Source organism: Cynara cardunculus, assembly GCF_001531365.2.
Source record: "Cynara cardunculus var. scolymus isolate 2C chromosome LG 13, CcrdV1, whole genome shotgun sequence".
Lineage (NCBI taxonomy): Eukaryota > Viridiplantae > Streptophyta > Magnoliopsida > Asterales > Asteraceae > Cynara > Cynara cardunculus.
Window position 1 is genome coordinate 1,986,706 of NC_037540.1, and position 17,700 is coordinate 2,004,405.

The 17,700-nt window shown below is 34.4% G+C and overlaps 2 protein-coding genes across 2 annotated transcripts; both read left to right on the top strand.

The window, feature by feature from the left end:
• The first annotated feature begins 4,532 nt into the window (after positions 1–4,532).
• Positions 4,533–8,592, top strand: LOC112524068 (serine/arginine-rich splicing factor RSZ21-like). The gene is made up of 6 exons (XM_025133693.1): positions 4,533–4,620; positions 4,775–4,873; positions 5,574–5,662; positions 5,949–6,183; positions 6,874–7,011; positions 7,744–8,592. The coding sequence occupies exons 2-6, from the start codon at positions 4,785–4,787 to the stop codon at positions 7,748–7,750; spliced, it is 558 nt and encodes a 185-aa protein (XP_024989461.1). The 5' UTR covers positions 4,533–4,620; positions 4,775–4,784; the 3' UTR covers positions 7,751–8,592.
• Positions 8,593–13,265: 4,673 nt separating this feature from the next.
• LOC112524178 (WAT1-related protein At3g28050-like) lies at positions 13,266–15,947 on the top strand. The gene is made up of 7 exons (XM_025133883.1): positions 13,266–13,626; positions 13,710–13,775; positions 14,790–14,903; positions 15,004–15,235; positions 15,311–15,469; positions 15,549–15,700; positions 15,776–15,947. Exons 1-7 carry the CDS (start codon positions 13,442–13,444, stop codon positions 15,927–15,929), a joined length of 1,062 nt encoding a protein of 353 aa, XP_024989651.1. The 5' UTR covers positions 13,266–13,441; the 3' UTR covers positions 15,930–15,947.
• The last annotated feature ends 1,753 nt before the right edge of the window (positions 15,948–17,700 follow it).

Consider the following 17,700-nt stretch of genomic DNA (forward strand, 5'->3'; position numbering starts at 1 on the left):
TTCCCACATTTTTAACTGTAACAAGTAAATGAACAGCTTACCAAATCTTATTTCAAAATTCTCGTGTATATCATACGAGTTGTAACTTCCTTTTAACGCCTTATGGTAGCTCGTGGGCTTCTTTTCACTTTCGCAAATATGCCATGGCCCACAATAGAGTCGTAACTACCAATGGAACCACAATCTTAAAAAAAAAAACATCAATTTTAAATCCCTAAACGGGCTCATGGTCTATTTTCTCCTCTTCACTCTCATTTGCTCCCTCCTAACCTCGATAGGTTTGTTTTTAAATCCTAAAGCAGGCTCCCATCGTTTATGTGTGCCAATAATTTCGCCAAAATCATATCATAGTTTCCGTGTTTAATAAATGTGCTTATGCAACTCTTTCATCGACACCCAAATTATGGTTATATGTTTGATGGGGTTGGTTTAGTGTGTAATTCAGGTAGATTCTTAGTTATTTGATTATTTTACAGTAGCACATACCTAATTCTCAAAAACACCTGGTTCAATAATCAAGTATCAGCCAAATAACATCAATTCATTTGACATACATATATTCTCGAGCTGAATCACACTATCTTGATTAGTTTTATATGCAGTAATGAATCATGATCCTTGCCCCCTGTTAGGTCATAATGAATACGCTACCTTGCGGTAGCTCAATTAGTCAATCTAATTCAAGTTTCATCAGAGGCACTTGACGTTTTCCTCAACTATTAACTTTACGGGCCCCTAAAATTGATGGATGTGCGTATAAGCTGACCCATATTCAAACAAATATGAAAAAACATTAATAGTTTGTATTTTTATGTTCACAGTTAAAAAATAGCACGTACACATAAAATTTATTTTCCTTTTGAAGCATGTATTTGTTAAAACTTCAAGCCATATTGTTAATTGTGGGACATGGCTTATTACCAATTTTTTGCATTAAGTTGAATCTAACCCCACAAAGTTATCTACTTCCTAATAATATTTCATGCCCTTTCAATTAAGCTATTTAATGTTGTGTCCCATCGTCTTTTGTCATTTTCATTCTAGACAAGTTGACAACTGCTATGCTTGCTTCCAATTTATAAGAAATGTAGAAGTTTTACGCTCCAAAAGATAAGGATCTTTCAAGAACACTCGTGCGGCCTTTCTTGGAATTTTGTCGAGTTCTACTCTTGCTAAGACAGCGATGATATTGGTTTTTGTAGGTGGTTCAAGCGATTTCAGATATCGATGTTGAAACATAATGAATTTAATGGGATATGGAATACTTGGCATGCATAAGTACACGAGGCACATTTCCGTGTATGGTGCACGTTTTTTTGAAGTATTTTTAATACTGATACACGACAAATAAACTCACATCCTTTGTGAGGTTGAAACCCTTGACCTCATAAAATACTGGACTATACCAGTAACATGGGTACTGTCATGAACCCGAGTTCGAGCCCTGAGAGGGGAGTGTTGGCGACATTTAAGTGGAGTCATGTTTAGCTTCAAAATTTGCCGGGAATTAGTCGGGCTTTGGCCCGGACACCCTTACAAAAAAAAAACATGGGTACTGTCGGGTCAAAGCCCCTTTTTGGTATGGTGCATGTATTTCACACACCAGTTATCCTATAAACTTACGTTTCTCCCAACATCTGACCTCAATTTTATTTGTTATTTATTCAAATTTGATTTATAGATGTCTGTTTCATAATTCATACAAAATAGGTTCCGTTGATAGCTTGAAATGTAAACTGACTACCCATCTTATGATGAAAATTGAGGATGATGAGGATATTATCTGTTGACAACGACGTTAAAATGGGAAGAGTAATGAAGGGACCAACACGGACGTGACCCCCCCCCCTCTTCCCCTCCTTTTAATATAACATTATGTTACTTCTTTTAGTTCTCATATCTCAATCGTTATCCTTGATTTGCATTATGCAAATACGTAACTTAGATATTAAACTACGATAGCTACTTTGTAAATTTTTTATGGAATTAATTTCATATCTCAAATAAAAAAGTGTTGTAAAAAGAATATAATCTGGCACTTCAAATATATTAATTTATACTAGAAAGGTACTTGCACAATGCAGCGGATTAAAATATTTCGATTTTAATGTTTTTTTTTTGTCTCATTTGATGCTAGAATACAGTTTTATGGGTTTTGAAGAAAGCGATAATATTTTTATTTTTGAATAACATATAACTATAAAGATATATTATAAAAACTTGAAAAAAGGTCATTGATATTAGTGTTAAACTAACTATTTAATATTTCTCATTTTTTTGTGTAATTTTTTTATAAAAATAATAATTAAGTAGTTTGTCAGAACTCAATGATCATCTTAATTATATTTTTTATATTTAAAATGAGATATTTATCATTTATTTGATTATTTTTATCTGCAATTAGTTACATGAATTCAAACATGAAGTTTTAATAAACTGTACTTACAAATAAATACTTACATATAATTTATTTGTAATATTGAATTTTAAGCAATATATATCAATAAAGATTACTTTATATTTAAAAAATAATTTTTAAAAGTTTTTGTCAAATATTTTATAATAAGTATAGATTTTGCTACAATTTTTTATTTTAAATATAGAAAAACTAACTTTCAAAAAAGAGATATTCCAAGTCAAAGTCAATATTCTGGTGCTAATAACTCTGGCCTCATCCTTTTGACCAAACAAATCAAAAAATATTACTGTACATATCTATTTAATATTTGATATTTTGCATTTCCATTTCTATATTAATTATATTTTTGAGAAAATAAATTTTAATATGTGTGAATGATGTAGTTCAGTTATGACTTAAAAGCTAAAGATTTGCTTCTTAATTTTAGAATGAATATCCAATGAATTTTTGAATCTATAAATAAATATATATATCAATAAAGTATTTATTTTAATTAAATATTGGAGATATATATAGTCGAAATACTGTTATGATGAGATTTTTTGTAATCCCGAAAAAGTCCGGACGTAGTGAGGTTGAAGCCCTATCCGAGTCAAGTCAAGTCTCGAAGTCCGACCAGGAAGGAATTTTGGGGGTAGGCATGGAAAACCCGACATGAGAAAATCTAGAAAACCTCCACTGAACCCGAAAAAGCCCGAAAAAAGTCAGGATTGTTAAGCGTTATTGGGCCATTTTTCAACCTCAAAACCTGTCCCGATCTAGGCCTAAACAACCTGGGTTTTTTCAGTAACTGAAAACGGGCATGGAAGAATGGGAACTAGACCCAAAAAGATCGAACCGTATGCGTCTCCAGTCCAACCACCCCTGAAAGAATTAATTTTGTATAACTTGTATAACCGATCATGGCCCAAATAGGAAGAGCATGGTTGATGACCCAATAAGACGAGTAAGGCCCAAATACAAGTAGGACAATTAGTGGGCCATTAAGAGTAGTAAGGCACTAAAGTAAGGCCTAATAAGAAAGAGGATAACTAGTGGGCCATTCAAATGAATAAGGCCCAGTAAAAAAGAGAATACTTAGTGGGCCATCAAGATAGGTAAGGATATTTAGTGGGTTATTAAGAAGCAAGAGGTTATCCATTAAGTATAAATCTACTAAGTTGTCTTTAGGTATTAGCCTGTCCGGGTAAATTAAGATAAATCGTCGTTTGATTTTTGTTCTGAATAAACAATCTGAACAACAAAAATTACCACTTTAACCTCATACCTACACAAGTCTTGAATGAAAATAAATAGTTTGATAAATATTTAAAACGACGAAATTAAAAAAAATGAATTATTTATAAAAACATTAATAATACAAGTTCAACGGATGTTAAAATATATTTGAAACAACAATAAAGTATTATTATTTGATTAAAATGTTTAACTTATGCATGTTGATGAAATATTTAATGAGATGTGTGATTAAAAATTATAGGATAAGGGTAATTTTGGAAAAAATTATAACTTAATGCAGTAAGATAGGATGAGCTAACTTAACATGTTAAGTCAATCTCCTAGTATTAAGTCAAAATCAAACGTCTTAATATAACTTAATTAATTAAACTAACCATTCACTAAATTTATTAAGTTGAACCTCTAACACCCAATAAGGAAGAAGATAATTAGCGGGCCATTAAGATGACTAAGGAGTCGTTTACCAAACACTTACCCGGTAAGTATTTACCGGTAAAATTTAACACTATTATTTACTTGACAGGTAAGATTTTAGTCCACCAAAATGATTTCGTATGCAACAATTTATCCGGTAAGCGCTTATCGTGGTAAGAGTCGTCACCCTCACTTACTGGGTAAGACTCTTTGTCCTTGTCTTGTTTTTATCAGGTAAGATTTTTGGTTCTTACTATATTCATCCAGTAAGATAATGTTACTTGGTAAGCATTTACCCAAGTTAGTATTTGGTAAACGACCCCGTAACAAAAAGGATAATTAGTGGGCCATTAAGATGAGGCCCATACGTTTTGGGTCATAAAACAAAGCCCACGTACCTTGAGTGTGTTAGAAAAAGCACCACGCTTTCCCCTTTTTTCCCCAATCTAGAATTTCGCGTTCCTGCGGTCGCTGATTAGGGTTTTTGTTCTTCAGATCGCCTTTCAGTTTCTTCCATCGAACCACAAACGATTAAAATCTTGACGTTGGTAAGCATCATGGAATTGATATTTGATCAATCTTTCAAGCGTTTTGGAAAATTCCTGGCTATTTTTTTGTAGATTCGTTCGTTCTTGTGATGTATCGGTGGGAGTTGCGGTTTTCTGATGGCTGATATGTGATATTTTTTTCTATTTGTTACAGATAAAGGGATATGTCTCGTGTGTACGTTGGAAATTTGGATCCTCGGGTTTCCGAGCGAGAGCTTGAAGATGAATTTCGCGTATATGGCGTTTTACGGAAGTGAGTGTTACATCGATTTATGTTTGATAGTTGCTTTTATTGTGCTTTAGTCATGGTGATTTGTTATTGTACGGTCGGTAATCTCGAAAAAAAAGAACGAGAACATCTATGAAACCTTGTTTGATCATTCCACGAGTTAAATGATACGATAAATCGCTTCGATTTGGAGGCCAAACACATTGCTTTTCAACCTCTCTAAAATTGTAATACTGGACTTCTTAAACAGGTACCACTCATACCCTAATGTTGGTGTTAATTTGGGAATGAAATCCAAAGAACATGCAATCTTTCCCTTTTCATTGGAACAAAAGGGATAAAACATCTGTAAAAGATATTGCAAGATGCCATCGTCCTTTCTTTAGCTGTAATACAAGAGTATTTTGTCATTCATTTCTTTCCAATTGGGTTGTTTGGCCAATGAAGTATTTTGTGGTTCCAGTAGATTTCCAAATGTTGGTGTTAATTTGGGAATGAAATCCAAAGAACATGCAATCTTTCCCTTTTCTTTGGAACAAAAGGGATAAAACATCTGTAAAAGATATTGCAAGATGCCATCGTCCTTTCTTTAGCTGTAATACAAGAGTATTTTGTCATTCATTTCTTTCCAATTGGGTTGTTTGGCCAATGAAGTATTTTGTGGTTCCAGTAGATTTCCACATGTAATGATGTTTCTCCTTTATTGTGTTTGAAACTCTTGCAGTGTGTGGGTTGCTAGGAGACCACCTGGTTATGCATTTGTTGAATTTGATGATCGTCGGGATGCTCTAGATGCGATTCGGGCACTGGATGGTATGTTTGAAGTCTGCATGAAAGTATTATCACCATCAGAATGCTAGTGGTTTCTGTAACATGTTTTTATTTTAATGACCTTTTGATGGTTCTTGATTAAAATAGTGTTTATGCTAAAACTGTTGTTGAACTGCAATCTCATTAATGTGAGCAATAGGTTCTGGTCATTTGAGGATTGTTTCTGTTGGGTTTGGGTGTTAGCGCTCTTTTTAGCATTGCTCATTATAATTATCATAATAGTTCTGTTTCCTATAATTACATGGGTTCCTGTATATTCGGTTAACAGGAAAGAATGGCTGGCGTGTGGAGCTCTCTCACAATTCAAAAGGAGGTGGTGGAGGCCGTGGTGGGGGCAGGGGCCGTGGTGGCGGTGGCGGTGAAGATCTCAAGTGTTATGAATGCGGTGAGGCTGGTCATTTTGCAAGAGAATGTCGCTTACGAGTTGGGCCACGAGGTTTAGGAAGTGGACGTCGTCGTAGCCCAAGTCCAAGGCGACGCAGGAGTCCAAGTTATGGGCGTCGGTAAGTTCAGTTTTACCTTGTTTATTTATATATTTTGAATCCTTGGTCTTATGCATTTTAGCAAATAATTTACAGAATATAGCTGACGCCGTGAGATCATATGATCATTTTATTGATATAGTTATGAATAAGATGTCTGTATATTTTCCCCACCACTTGCATTTTAGGTGACAGTGGTCGGTCATGGCAACATGATAAAGGAAATTAGTTATTAGAATATATCCAAGATTAGGAGTATTATGTTTCACATATTTATATGAAATCTACTTTGCCTATGGGAATGATCGACCACAACGAAATACATTTGGTTCACATCAAACCCTTACGAAGAGCGATCTGATTCAATCGGCTTGTCTGCAATTCTGGTTTTTTAATTCTGTTGGTTACATAGGGGTTAAAGTGGAAAAAAAAGGAGGGTTCAATGTTAACAATAAGTGCAGAAAGCATAGATGATGAATTAAACAGTCCTTTCGTCCTATGTGGGTGTTGCTTTTTTTCCTTCTAAATCATCACTTGTTATGTTGTTAATCCCATAAAAGGTCAATCAGGTGTAGCATGCTGATGGTAGTGGCATAGTGAATATTTACTTAATAGTATGTAACTTTTCATACTAAGGTATTTGTTTTGAGGATATGGCAGCTCGGTTTTGCTTGAGGCTCTCAATATTGGTAACACTTGATTGTTTTGCAGGAGTTATAGTCCACGCTACAGTCCTCGTGGAAGAAGATCTCCTCGCCGTAGCATATCACCACCTCCTCGTCGGGGTCGTAGCTACAGCAGGTCTCCTCCATATCGCCGTGCCCGACGTGACTCACCATATGCAAATGGGTATTTTGCTTTTGCTTCCATTCATTATTTTTTCCTTATGGCCAACACAACACAACTACTCATGTATAAACACTATGGTACATGTTCACATATATGTCTTAATTGGGCATGCACTCTTGCATCAAAGCATGTAATGCCTCTGTGGGAAATCATTCTTGTATCAAGTTGTGTATTACCGAATCAGCATGCATTTCTTGGTTCAAATTGCATGTGGCTGAATGGGGCAGGCACTGTTTTGTTCAGCAAGTTTGCTCACTTTTACATGCAGTAAGTGGGCTGTATTCTGAAGACCAGGACCTGTTAATATGACTGATATGTTACCCCATAATTACATAGTATTCATGTTGCCTCTAACCTTTTCTGATGCAACTGAGGTTGCAATGGGGTCATAGATGTGTTAATATGATTGATATGTTACCCCGTAAGGCACTGTTTGGTTGATTTTCCATCAAGTCATGTATGGATAAAGCTGTCTGTGTTGGATTAGTCTGTCTGTATAGACTGAGATTTTTTTGCTTGGGAGGGTTTTTTCATAGATGGAAAAAACTTGGCTTTTTGCATAACGCTCCCCTACAAGCTTATTGAATGAACCAATTAATATATTATAAAGTATCAAATAAGCTGCGAGTCTCATTAAGCTGCTAACAAACAAGCTCTTATTCTTTGCTATACTGATTATTTGCAATTCACATTTGATTTGCATTATAAGGTGATACGTATTTTTATTTTCAGAGTGTAAGCGGTTGGAGCTGGGATGGAAGCAAATGGCTGAGCTGGTAAAGGATACCCCTGGCATCATCAATGTATTTGTGATGAGAAACTGTGAACAAATTGGAGGTAGGGTTTTGTTTTAGTGGAAACTGCACTGTATGACCTGCTGCTGAAAGAGGTGGGGCGCTATGGAGTCCAACTTCTTGTGTCGGCTTCGCTCTATTCAGCTGGCTAAAACTTAGAGGTCCCTTTCGTACTTAATTTTACTATTTATTATAATGCTTTTGTGATGACATATATTTGGAGTATTTGGTTGCTAAACATTTTTCATACTTTTCCCCCTTCTGTTGTGAGGTTTGGTTATCGCGGCCTTCGCCCTCCGCCCTCCATTATCTCTGCATGTTAGACTCTACACCATGGTTTAGCGTCATATGTTCTTCTCTGCACTGCATCATCATCATCATGATCATCATCGTCGCTTCATGTGGTTGTTAATGACTACTTTGAACGGCCTTCGAATCCAAACTGCACTTTAAAAATGGTAGCTTCCCTCCGCAAAGAAAGCTTCTGATGCCGTCATAGTTAGGATATCTCACTTGGCTGCTGAAAAATGATAGCTTCCTCCGCCCTCTTTTGTGTATACCGTGGTCACAAAGGTAAGTGTTGCGATGAAGAAAAAACGTCTGACACTTGTACCTGGCTGTACGAGTATTGGGATGGGAAGTAAATGTAACCACTTGACTACCCAAAAGCGAGCCAGATATCTTGCTTCGTTTTCTTACTGATATTATTTATAAGCTCAGTTGAAATGGGTCGATACTTCTCGTTTCTTTTTAAAAAAATAATTGGAAAAATGGCTTTTGATCATCATATAAATCCCTTCTTGTTGTGTTACAAGCGAAATTTTGCATCCTGTCTTGGGTGTTAAAAAGGTTTGGATAGATAAAGGTAATATTTTTGTTTGTTCTATGCAAAATCTCACATCTTTTATTATTAATCTCGAAAATATTTTCTATAATTATATATTTTGATATCGATTCTTGTATAGATTTTTTTTGCATCTGCTCATCAAGCCATGGTTAATTTGATGGTAAATTTAGTAATGCCCGAATGGTTAGTTATTATGATTGGTTTTCATGTTTACATCAAAAGGGTACTTGCACAATACAGTAGGATATATCTCGATTTTTTAATGTTTCAAAATTTTGTCTTGAGGTAATATAGTTTTATGTGATTCTATGTTTTTATTTGTAATATTATTAAGAAATTTTCACATATCAAGACAATTGTATGTTTGGAACGCAAAGAATTTTATAAATTAATCCATAACTAGGTAACTTTACCGCGTTTCGTGCGGTCGTTGTTGATTGATGAAAGAAAGCATCGATAAGTTTGAATTCGATATAAAGTGTTAAAAGGTATCACAATAATTGTGTTACAATTTTATTCCTGAATGTTCTATTTTGTTAGAATAAAGAGAGTTAAAATGCATTGGTTGTAGAAAAATGAATATATAAGTTTGAATTCGATATAAAGTGTTAAAATGTATCATAATAATTATGTTACAATTTTATTTTTGAATGTTTTATTATGTTAGAAAAAAGAGAGTTAAAATATATTGGTTGCAGAAAAATGAATATGTAGTGTAAAAGAAGTTAAATTGTGAAATGACAGATAATAAATTCTATAGATATATAACTAATTTATTGGTTTTGGTTGTCTTATTATTATAAGAATAAAGAGAGGTATAATATATTTCTTGTGAAAAATAAAAATATAATTTATAAATAACATATATCAATTCGGTATATTATTAGATGTAAAGCCGAATATTACCTTTTATATTGAAAAATCCATTAACATTGTGCCATGAAACGTGGTTATAGTAGAAAATTATCAAATTATGTTTTAGTTCAAAAAAAGATGGGAAATTATCATTTTTTTTCCTTCTATGAATATCCCGAATCCTCAAAAAATGTAATAAAAGATAAATAATTAATAGTTTTCAAAAATAATTTGCAATTGTCAAAATGAAAATAACAAAATTACCAATCTGACATATCTAGATCGACTTCAAAGTCCATATTGTGTGGAAAATTGAGGGAGTAATTCAAAATGAAAACATACTATTTCCACATTTTATATATCCAGTCTCATGGAGATATGAAATCATCTAATTAATTTTCTCGGAACTTCAGAGATGAACGAAACACACCAGCAACTGATTTTGCAATAGACTCTTCTTGTTCCTCCTTATATGGTTTCTCTAATCTCCTTCAGTTTTGCTTATAATCGCAGACAACAAAGTGGATAGAGAGATCAAGAAAATAGAAGTAAAACACCCATAATTATTGATTCATATCTTTCTATAGATGCATAGAAAGATAGAGAGAGGCGTACCGCCAGTTATATTGTTAATCCATGATTTCTTTGTGATAGAAAGATGTAGAAGAGAAGGAATTGTAACGATAGAAGATGAAGAGTAAAGAAGTTTATGATAGAAGGACGTAGAAGAGAAAAAATTTTAACGGTAGAATATTAAGAGTAAAAGTTTTAGATTAAATATAAAACCTAAAATAAAAGAAAAAAAGGAAGAAATGAATACTAGTATAAGGAAATGTCATGTCAACACTGTATGTTTCTTCTTTATAGATATATATAGATAAAGATTTAAATGTTTATTAGATCATTATATGTAACTTATATATATAAAGTAAATGAAAGGTTCATTCATTTAATGACATGTTTATATATATAAAGTTTGTTTCAAATACAACCTGTTGCATTTGTACAAACAATGCAATCCAATAAATTGAAATATTTATGGAAATGATGAAAATTCATTTATTATGATTTGAATATTTATGGAAGATGAATATGGTTCATTAATTATGATCAATACTTTACATTAGAAAACAATCAAAACTTATATGAAATCACACATTAATCAAATGAAATGAACAATTGAGATTAGGTTGTATTGGTTGCACAAATGTCATGAGTTGTATAATAACCAATCTCTCTCTCTCTCTCTCTCTCTCTCTATATATATATATATAAAGATTATATCAATTGATAGACAAAGTCAACCATAATTCAATATTTTGGAATTCTCAATCCATATTGTGCCATTTCATTTCTCTTGGTTTTTTTTTTTTGGATAAAGGGGACGGAATCCCAAGAAAAATTTATTCAATTAAAGAAAAAGAGTACAACTACGAGGGGCATTCTCCAAGAAAGAAAAAATATATGCATCCCAAAAAAATGTTTGGGAAACACACACAGTAAAGGCCTACTACTAGAGACAAAATTCGATTGAAACAACCAACGAACACAAGCAACAAACCGATCCATAAGCTGGAGATAAAGAATAGTCCAAGACCCAAGGGTTGGGCCGACATATCATCTTTTTATCAAAGTAAGAGATGAAAAAAGTTAACTACAATTCAATATTTTGGAATCCCGATTCACATTGTGCCATATTATGTCTTTTGGTTCTTACTTATAGATTATAGATATATAGATTATATATTTATAGATATATAAAGATTTAAAGGTTTATTAGATCATTATATGTAACTTATACATATAAAGTAAATGAAAGATTTATTTATTTAATGATATGTTTTTATTTAAAAATAATTTAAAAATTGGAAAAAATAGCAACTAATGATTCTATCTCTCTCAAGATGCCACATCATCTTTTGAAGATTCTCCTTTATATAGATATATAGATTGTAACCATATAAATGCAGGAACTTTACGATATCAATCGATAAACTTTTGACTCGCACGTAATGAGTAAAAAGCGTACTTTATTTTATAAACTACTTTATTAATATTTTTCAAAAAATATGTTTAACTGGTAATTGAATGCTTTTTGAAAAAATTATTTACTAAATAACAATAATTAATAATAAATAATTAGAGGCATAAGTAGAAGAAAGTGATAAAAAAAATTAGGTTATTAAAACGTTACTTCAAATAACGTCTCAATAAGCAAGCTTATGATCTCAATAGAGTTTTCTCAATAGGGTTGGGTGGGTCTCTATGAGGAAAATAGTTAAAGTGAGAAACGTAAAAAGGAATCTCCACCTTTAGATCCACCAAGATGAGATGCACCAGATTAATCCCCGAATCAATCAGGATTCATGAGTGAGTTTGAGATTAAAGGTGATCAAGGCTCCATATACCTTTCTCACCTTCACAATCATTCTCACACGATCCTTCATTTTTTTCCATTTTTTTCAATAACCACAAAAAAGAAAAAATAGTTTATAGCCATCAAACACAATTTATTAAAGAGATCAAAATACAAAACAAAAGATATCCACTCGAATGGCATGCAAAACGCAACACAACCATCGTGTTTGTGCATGCGGAAGCCTTGGAATGGTCCTTACATCTATACCAATTCAATCCACAACTTCAGACCCAATCTTTTGAGCATCTGATCCATGTGTTGATTAATGGTGCTTTCCTTCATAACCCAAACTTCAGGCTATCTAAACTATGTCTAAACTAATCCTGATAAACTAAAATTATAAGACATCGATCCTAATAAACTCAGTTGTCACAATTGTTGTAGATTCCACAAAATGAACCCGGGATAGATGCGATATTCCACCATATCCCTCTAGACCTCAACTGCTACTCAGTTTTTCTAAATTTAGAAAAGGAATTAAAAAGGGGGTGCTGTGAAGGTTGCCTTCACAGTGTTTTGCTGTGAAGTTTCAGGTGTAAAGATCGTGTCTCATGAAAACAGCCTTGTCTCACATGATCCCAAATCTCTCTCTCTCTCTATATATATATATACATMTATATATATATATATATATATATATTAGTTGTTCGCTGTCAGGTTGGACAACAAGGGGTGGAGAAGGCAAATCACTCAAGACCGATCAATATCCGGACGGAACAGATCATCTGAATTCCCCTATGTTCGAGACCATTATTTCTTAGAGTCGTCGCGAACGATCAGCAAGTGAAGTACTGATCCTTTTGTTTTGGGCCACCAATATATATTTTTTCTTTTCATGATTTGGTATATATGCCTCTGTCCACATAAGAAAATTTTGGCCAGATTACTGGCCAATGAGATTCTAATAACCAATCACTTTCCTGTGGCTGGGTCAATGCTTTGACCTGCTATAACCACCACTTGCATATTTCTACATTCACTAAATCTGGTACACTATAATATGCCAACACAAGAAAATTTGGTCATTTCCTCCCTACAAGATTCCACTAATCAAACACTCTCTTTCCTACGACACACTTTCTCAAACCTAAAATTTGAATCTGAACACATGTGATCCACAAATTCTTAAACAAAAACCTAGGAAAAGCCATTTTGCAGGTCATTAATCATAAATTAATCAAACAAGTAGCACATGATGTACCTTCTACAAATAAAAGAATCCAATCTTAAATAAAATATGTGATTTCTAACATCACTATGTGGTCCTGTTACTAGGAAACACATAATTCTTAACCATTATAAATAAACAAACATAATTTCTAACATCCAAAGTGGTCCTGCTACTTAAGAAGTCATTAAATTAGATTTCACTACACTCTAATTGATTTCAATGTGATACTAAGTTACTGTTGACTGCTACAATTTGACTAAAATATAAGAAGCTCGGACTCTCGGTGGTTCTTATACCGATTTGGATCTCCAAGATCTTGCAGTTGACCTGGTTCCCTGAGAGAGATGAAGATGAAGATGAGGAGTGCATTGCCATTTGTGGCAATGGTGGTTGGTCAGATTGCGCAGGTGGGTTTAACGTTAGCTGGCAAGAAAGCCATAGCAACCGGGATGCACAACTTTTCCTACGTGTTCTATTCCAATGCTTTAGCATCCCTTATTCTTCTTCCTGCTTCTTTTCTCATTCATAGGTACTACAATTTCTTCTCTTTTCTTGTTCTTCTATATGCATCCTACAAGCAATTTACACTCCGAATCTTTGTATGTTTTGCAGATCAGCAAATCGCCCGGCACTAACTCTCTCGGTCGCCGGTGGTTTTCTAGTGCTCGGCATCCTAGGGTATCTATTTTTTGTATAGCCTGTCGCACATGTACTTCATTATCCTTATAGATCTCTAAAGAATCCAGATAATTTGTCTTCAAGGTTTGGGTTCTGGTGAGAATGAAAGTTATGGTGAGAAAGGTAAGAAGGGATCTCCAACCTTGGATTAATTGAAGAGAACTACTAGATCAATTCTCTTCTAAAGTGCAATTCATGGGTTGTTTTGGGATTAAAAGTGATCAAGGGTCCAAATCCCTTCTTATACTTCTCACTTTAACTCCTATTCTCACACAATCCTTCGTCTTGTCTTCAAATCATTAATGTTACTAGTCAACTGCAGTCCTTAGGGTGCGTTTGCTAAGCAAACTAGATTGGAATGAACAGAACGGACAAGACACAAGAGTGAGGTAGGCGGGTGAAAGAATCATGCAAGGTTTCAGGGTTTCAATTTGACATGAGTAGTTTAGTAATTCACCAATCTTGCCCCATCTCCCGGATTTTTGTTCCACCCATCTTGGTGGGAGCAAAATAAATGCATTTTCGTCCCACTCAATCATATCATGTCGTGGGACAACAAGTTTTTCTTCTGCTCCGTCCCTCGTACCAAACACACCCTAATGGGTAACTAGGTGGTAGCTTAGTCGGTAAGGCCTTTTGGAACGTAGCTGAATAAAAGAAAGTCAAGTATGCAGTTGCCAGATGTATTACATTCGATTGGCACACAAAAGGGAGGCATCTTCCTTAAGCATTGTCCATCAAGTGGGATACCTCAAGTACTACTATATACTTAGAAATCTGAAAATTGTTGTTCACTCGGTTGTCTATAATCTACAGAAGCTTCATAAAAATAGTTGCATACGTAACATAAAGGTATATATACCTGAAGGTTCACACCCTTAATCGACAATTGTGCTTGACGCACACCCAAAAGAAAGCTACCACACCTCTTAGGCTGGATCTGGTTGTAGAGTGATTGATCGGTGACCAACCTACAAGAATCTGTTTCTTTTTATCAATCCATTTTTTTTCCAGTTTCTTGGTACAGGTAGTTGGTTATGCAGGACTTACATATGCTCCTGCTACAGTTGCCACAGCAATTCTCAACCTCATACCAGGCTTTACTTTTGTGCTTGCCATCATCTTTGGGTAACCAAGAATCTCTTCTTTACATGATTTGAAAAAGTTAAAAACATAACTAAAAGAATGAGAATTCACAACAAAAAGATAAACTTTACAACTCTTTCAGGATAGAAAGGTTCGACTATGGAGGGTGGGCCTTGTGGGCCAAAATCATTGGAACATTAGTTTCAGTTGTAGGGGCCATCATCGTGACTGTCTACACAGGGCCTGCAATTATAACGTCTAGTTTAAGTTCAATCACCCCACAACATCTCCTAGGGCAATCATCAGATTGGATCCTTGGCGGGGTGCTGATGCTAATCGACAGTGTCTTAGCTGCTTTCTTCATTATTGCACAGGTACATTAGTACTTACACACAGGTACATTAATACTAAGTATTTATATAAGTTTGCTTACTTATGAGTATTTACAGGCATTAATCCTCAAGAAATACTCAGCAGTGCTGATTTTGATGTTGGCTTACTGCTCCATTATTACCTTCCTATCTCTTTTAGCTTCATTGAGTTTGGAACACGACCTGAGTGCGTTTAGTTTACAGTCTAAAACGAGGTTACTTGCCATTCTGTATGCAGTAAGTCGAGATCTTCCTACTTACTATCTCCCCCCCAAAGGATAATTATTCGTTCTTTAAGGGTAAAATTACAATGCAGGGGTTCTTTGGAGCTGGTTTTCAAATAACAATTGGAGCTTGGTGTGTGAAGATGAAAGGGCCACTTTTTGTTGCTATGTTTCATCCATTAGGGATTGTCATTGCAGCTATTATGGGGGTCATATTTCTAGGGGATAGTCTCTACCTTGGATGGTATGTACCCATCTTTCTCAGTTCTTGTGTTATATTCACGACATATCATTGACTTTGTGTTCAAATTTGTGGCAGTTTACTCGGATCATTAGTCATTGTAATTGGATTCTATGGTGTAATATTGGGTAAGGCTAAAGAAGATAAAATTGTCGAAGCCAACATGGTTGGGAGCTTAAAGTCCCCTCTCCTGCAAGATGGCAATGAAGAGCCCAATGTTCTGCTACCATAAAGATATCAAGGTGCAAATATTTCCTTCTACTTAGTGCAGAACAACAGAAGGCGTCTACTCGTCTAGGACATAGCTCTAGAAAGTTTTATTTATAATCCTAGATTATTTATGGAAATACTCAAGTTGGAGTATGCTGTATAAGATATTTTGTGGCATAATATAATGTTTATTGTTAATAATAATAATTCATGTAGACACAAATCAAGCAGCTCACATGCATATTTTAACTTAATATATGCATCCAGAGTTGTCTGGTAAAAGAACCCCGTTGGTCTATGATGCTTAGTATTTTCATTATCATGATGCATATACTTGTTCACCAACTGACACAATCTATTCAAGTAATAACCTTTTGAGGCGTATAAACGAACGTTTATCGTGCATATTTTATCGTTAAATGGCTGCCCTCTGTCAAGCAAAACGCTACTAGTCATACAACAATCTTGTTTTACAGCTCAACTATTATAGGGCCACCAGTCCACCATCATCATCTTAGCAGCACAGCTTACCCAAAATAATAAGAAAAAGTACATCGGACTAGAACCAAAATAAAAGATGTAATTCAACATAATAGTTACAAGTATAAAGCTTAGCCAACAATTTGTAAATAGCATGTAACGATTTTTGCCCATCTTCCCTTTTGGTGTATCAGCTAGTTGCATTACACTAGGCAAGTACTGATGTTGGATAATTTGGTCAGCAGTGAGCTGGCTGTAGCTGGAAGGCGACTTCTTCAAGTTCTCATGTCAACAGGGCACGAATTAAAAAGATACATATGAGAATGCACATAAAATGTCAACGAATCTGACTTCCAGACAAAAAGCATACCTTTTTGACATTCTTTAATGTATTGTGTGATAGTCAAACAACATTAGCATGTCAAAAGGATAGAAGATGTTTTGACGCCTTTGAGCAGGAAGAGTCAGCTGCCTCCAACTCCAGAACTTGAAAAATCAGACTTTATATTCTGTCATGGTATTTCCTTACTTCACTGCATCTGAATCAAAATGTTAAGGATAACAAATCCCATTACTTGGGAGTCTCTCATTTGACAATTCTTGCAGTATCATTATTTATGATCATAACAAATTTTAGGTCAACAGTGTCAGTTCTTTTTTTGGTTTATCTGACCATAATTGAAGTCAAACCAACAATGTAGAATGTTAAAAAAGGTCTATGTTAGCCACGATGTGCATACTATTAAGTATTTTTTTTCTATTGCAAATTAAAAATGGTGTCCAAATTCATATGACACTGATCAAAAGAAATTAAGGCCTGCATTACTCACATAAGTGCATGCTAGCTAGAGTGAGAAGTTTATACTATACAAATATTTTCCATACAAGTATGCATGCTAGTGCGATAAGTAATGGATATGTATATGACACATGTATACATATATACCGAACATGCATGCATCTGTGATGTATCTTGGTACAACACTGTGTATGTAAGTATACATGTACATATACATATACATATGCTACAAGCTCGTAAACCTAGCCATCTCCTTGTCCTACATTCTTTGGATTTTGGAAACAAAAATGTGAACATAGAATATCACCCTAGCCTATAGGTGTATTTCATTAAGAAAGGGAATTAATGAAACCTAATTGTTCTCTTCAATTTACATGCTCCCCCTTTCCATAAAAACTGTGATGTTCTATTTGGCGTATAAGTTTAAGGAAATTTTTTGTCTATTTGTTGATATAACTTCTTCAATAAAAGCAAAATAAAGGGATCTTGTGGACTCACACCAATACCATTGATT

What these genes read in the sequence shown, in the direction of transcription:
- LOC112524068 (XM_025133693.1), top strand. Translation starts at nt 4,785, where the DNA reads ATGTCTCGTGTGTACGTTGGAAATTTGGATCCTCGGGTTTCCGAGCGA. An exon ending in GTATATGGCGTTTTACGGAA is followed by an intron (nt 4,874 to 5,573) that starts GTGAGTGTTACA and finishes AAACTCTTGCAG; the next exon opens with TGTGTGGGTTGCTAGGAGAC. An exon ending in AGTCCAAGTTATGGGCGTCG is followed by an intron (nt 6,184 to 6,873) that starts GTAAGTTCAGTT and finishes ATTGTTTTGCAG; the next exon opens with GAGTTATAGTCCACGCTACA.
- LOC112524178 (XM_025133883.1), top strand. Translation starts at nt 13,442, where the DNA reads ATGAAGATGAAGATGAGGAGTGCATTGCCATTTGTGGCAATGGTGGTT. An exon ending in CTTTCTTCATTATTGCACAG is followed by an intron (nt 15,236 to 15,310) that starts GTACATTAGTAC and finishes GAGTATTTACAG; the next exon opens with GCATTAATCCTCAAGAAATA. An exon ending in TACTTGCCATTCTGTATGCA is followed by an intron (nt 15,470 to 15,548) that starts GTAAGTCGAGAT and finishes ATTACAATGCAG; the next exon opens with GGGTTCTTTGGAGCTGGTTT.